At 39.5% G+C, this 3718-nt stretch overlaps 1 protein-coding gene across 13 annotated transcripts; it reads right to left on the bottom strand.

Moving 5' to 3' along the window:
- Positions 1 to 1298: 1298 nt before the first annotated feature.
- LOC106315613 (uncharacterized protein YGR042W) lies at positions 1299 to 3312 on the bottom strand. Of its 13 annotated transcripts, none has more exons than XM_013753391.1 (8): positions 3155 to 3312; positions 2849 to 3053; positions 2691 to 2762; positions 2528 to 2596; positions 2134 to 2202; positions 1841 to 1912; positions 1607 to 1753; positions 1299 to 1506 (listed from the first exon to the last, which is right to left on the bottom strand). In XM_013753391.1, the coding sequence occupies exons 1-8, from the start codon at positions 3257 to 3259 to the stop codon at positions 1385 to 1387; spliced, it is 861 nt and encodes a 286-aa protein (XP_013608845.1). In that variant the 5' UTR covers positions 3260 to 3312; the 3' UTR covers positions 1299 to 1384. The 13 variants fall into 13 exon arrangements, with proteins under 13 accessions (XP_013608845.1, XP_013608844.1, XP_013608847.1 ...); XM_013753390.1 differs by having other exon boundaries at positions 3172 to 3312; XM_013753393.1 differs by having other exon boundaries at positions 1299 to 1503; positions 3172 to 3312.
- Positions 3313 to 3718: the final 406 nt, after the last annotated feature.

Genomic DNA, 3718 nt, shown 5'->3' with positions numbered 1-3718 from the left:
CTCCGTATGCCGATCCCATGATTCTCGAGTAGCTACATGACAAAGATGAACAGATTGGGGCATTGGAGGAGCAGAACACCACTATCCTTTCTGAGAATGCCACTATCCGTTCGGAGAATGCCACTATCCTTGCTGAGCTGGCATCCCAGAAGAAGTTCAACGCCGAGATAATGCAGAAGCTAGATCGTTTGATGTCTTCGAGTTCTTAGTTTTTTCTGCTTTTTAAAACTTTCTAAACGTTTTTTATTTCTATTTCGGTTTGTATGAATTTTAAACTTCCTGAATGTTTTTTTTCTATTTCGGTTTGTATGAATTTAAATTCTATAATATTATTAGTTTTAAATTTCAGATTTTATTTATTTATTTATTAATTTTTAATATAAAAAAATATATAAAAATGCAAAATTAATTCGTATTTAAAATTGATATATTCCGACGAATTGAGGGCGTCGGACTATACCGACGGACTATGGTTCGTCGGAAAATACTGACGGAGCAGGTTCCTCGAAAAATTTCGACGAACCATTGTCCGTCGGTATCTTCCGACAAACCATTGTCCGTCGGTATCTTCCGACGAACCATAGTCCGTCGGTATTTTCCGAGGACTCCGTTCGTCGGTATAGTTCGAGGAACGTGCTCTGTCAGTATATAGTTTTTCCGATGAACTCTGGTCTCTGTGTCCGCATCAGAATATCGTCGGAAGTTCGTCAGAATGACGTTTCTCGGTATTCGTCAAAAAGTCGTCGGAAGGTCTGACGAAATTCCGACGAAATTCCGACGAAATTCCGACGAATACTTTTTTTCCAACAAAATGATACCAACGAATTGGTTCGTCCGAAATTCGTCGGAATCGGTCTATTCCGACGAATTTCTGACGATTTCGACCATCAGAATCCCCCTGTTTTCTTGTAGTGTTAGCAACAACGAGAAGAACATGATTGTGGACCAGGACATTGATTGCTTTTTCAATGGAAGATCAATGGAACAAGTATCTTTTTGCAAATTCTCTTGTGAGCATACCTAAAAACATGGTAGAAATGCACGAGATGATATGCCATACCGCCTTGGAAATCCTCAATTAGGAGCTTCCCTGAGATTGTAAAAGAAGTAGGAAAGCTCCAGTATCTCTATTTGAGCTGTACAGGTATCCAGGAACAACACATGTTAATCTCCAATATAATTAGTCTGAAAGTGCTGAACATCTTGTTTATAATCTGGAGGATTGTGTTTCAAAAAAAAAAAAAAAAAAAATATGTTAAGATCTAGTTCGTCCTGTTTTTTTCAGTCGGATATACATAAAGCTACATAACTTTGTTTCCATATAGTTCATTTCATAAAAGAAAAAGTTACACAGAACTTACGTAAAATGAGATATTGGGGTTTTTTATATTCCAAGGTCAAAACTCGGAGAGGACGAGTTCAGATGAGTCATTGTGCGTGCAGTTGTCTTGGCCGGTGAGGTTTCTCGGACCATGAACTGCTGGGGAAGTGAATCTCTAGATGCTGCTGCAACTCATAAGCAGAAGAAATAATTGTTCGCAGATGAGACTCTTTCCCATTTCAGGTTTTTTTTTCAAGTCTTAAAGCATTTAAATAGGGGAATTACCTCTCGGTGATATAGGCTCCACTTTAATGTTTTTGCAGGTATCAGATTCTTGAGGTACTTTTGTTGAGGACATTGGCGTCTTCGGGTTAGTGTCAGAACATGTGGCTGTAGCATTCGGTCTCTGAAGTATGGAGAGTATTTGATTTACTGCAATGAGGTTTCCTTTGCATTGGTATTACAAAGAAACCACTTGGACAGAAAAACTGAAACAGCTAAAATGAACATTTGACTTACCATCACGTAAAGGTTTAACGTCCTTGCTGTACTTATCATTCTCTCGGCGGCTTAGATCAGCACCAGACTTTCCTGCAACATTTTACCAGATCAGACAGCAGCATCAGCATTGCAACATTTTCTCATGTTTGGTAATGACTATGGATTGAAAAGCATGAGTTCTACGATTCAGAGCTAATCTAGTTTACAGTTACTTGGTACAAAGCAACTTTAACATCTTAGAATTAGGGATGTGCACTAACTATAACTAAGCTAGGCAACGCATTCAGCGGGTAGATTTCCCAGATTATTACCATCACGAGGAGAGTTGATCAGAGGGTGATAATTGCTTCCATTATTAGCTGAGCCAAGAGGTAAAGTCCCTGCGTACTTGCTGTTAGTTGCAGCAAAAATGCGCAAAGCCAACAAGCATACATATACATTCTGGGTTTCTTTCTGACTGTTGAGTTTTCATTATTTTAACAGAGCCTAAACGCAATGAAAAAGAGTATCCTATCCCTAACGTGAACTATGTTATTCTCCATCCTTGTGGAGGTTATAAGATACAAAGGTGTCTGTCTAACTCAAGAAGAATATTACGGTTTACATATACTGAGTTCAGGACAGATACATAGGCTCATAACAGCAATGCCACAGGTTTAACTTGACCTTCTCCAAAACATTAACAGCAAAATTAACGTTTCAAACCTTCAAATGTTGGTATAACAGAGTCAGGAGTTAGTGCCGCAAACTTGTGCAGTTCTCTCTCTTTGAATACTGCAAATGCAGTACAAGGAAAACATAAATAGACTGCAGCGTTCGATTTTAACACTCTGCAGGGAGTTATAGGAAGGGTACCAACTAAACTCACCTCTAATCATTTTGTGAGATGGGCTGAGATTCTTTGAAGCAAAACTATGTGCTAGGTTTGGTTTCTTATCTTCTAACAAGAAACAAAAAGGAAAATAAGTAGAATAAATATTGTTGTAGATGTCCTGAGGAAAAAATGAGAGATGATTGATTGATTACGAGAATAAGGAGAAGATTTCTTGAAATTAGGCCTGAGGACTGCAAAAGGTTTGGGCTGGTGAACCGAGTGCTCACTTGGGTTAGAGGGTTCGCATACATCGACAAGATATGCTTGAAACGTGAGCCTTTCACCAGAGTCCACAACTTCGTTTGCTTTTAACATCCTGCTTTCGAGTAGATTATCAGCCTCATCATAAAGCAACACCTGCTTTTCAATTATTCACTCTCGGGTTAGCTCGAGAAATCTCACAGCAATCAATCAAAGCATAAGTGGAACAGTCGAGGAAGATCTGATTCGTGTATTACATAATCGGAAGCGAAACCTTTTTTCTGGTGAAGTGGAGATCGAGGAAGCCATCGTGATAGACCTTTCGCTTCTGTGTGAGGTGCTTCGTATACATGGCAATCCATCTCTTCTTCTCCCCCATTTTCTCAATTATTCCTTCTTTTTTTCAGTGGACGTTTTTTTAATAGACGTTTCAGCTTAGGTTTAAGCGTCATATTTTCTGATTGGGCTAAGATATGGACCGGTTATTGGGTTCAACATATATCAGCTTAGTCTTTTTAATCTCTTGGATACTTTCGAAAAAGGTTCACAATCATCGTATCGTCGGCAGAGACAGAACAGAGCAGGCGTGTCTATTGGTTTCAACGCACCAACAAAAGACATCCGGAGACGTTACGCATCTATCCACTCTTGTCACCATCGGAATCAATCTTTGATATTGTAATGACCCACCATCTCCACTATCCCCACCATCTCCACCATCCCCACCATCTCCACCATCTCCAACTTCTTTAGAGAGAGAGAGAAAGAGAGAGAGAGAGAGAAAGAGAGAAAGAGAGAGAAAGCTCACCTGAGCTCGTCGC

Source organism: Brassica oleracea, chromosome C9, assembly GCF_000695525.1.
Source record: "Brassica oleracea var. oleracea cultivar TO1000 chromosome C9, BOL, whole genome shotgun sequence".
NCBI lineage: Eukaryota > Viridiplantae > Streptophyta > Magnoliopsida > Brassicales > Brassicaceae > Brassica > Brassica oleracea.
The sequence above is the reverse complement of the archived record's forward strand: the minus strand, read 5'-3'. Positions and strand labels throughout refer to the sequence as shown.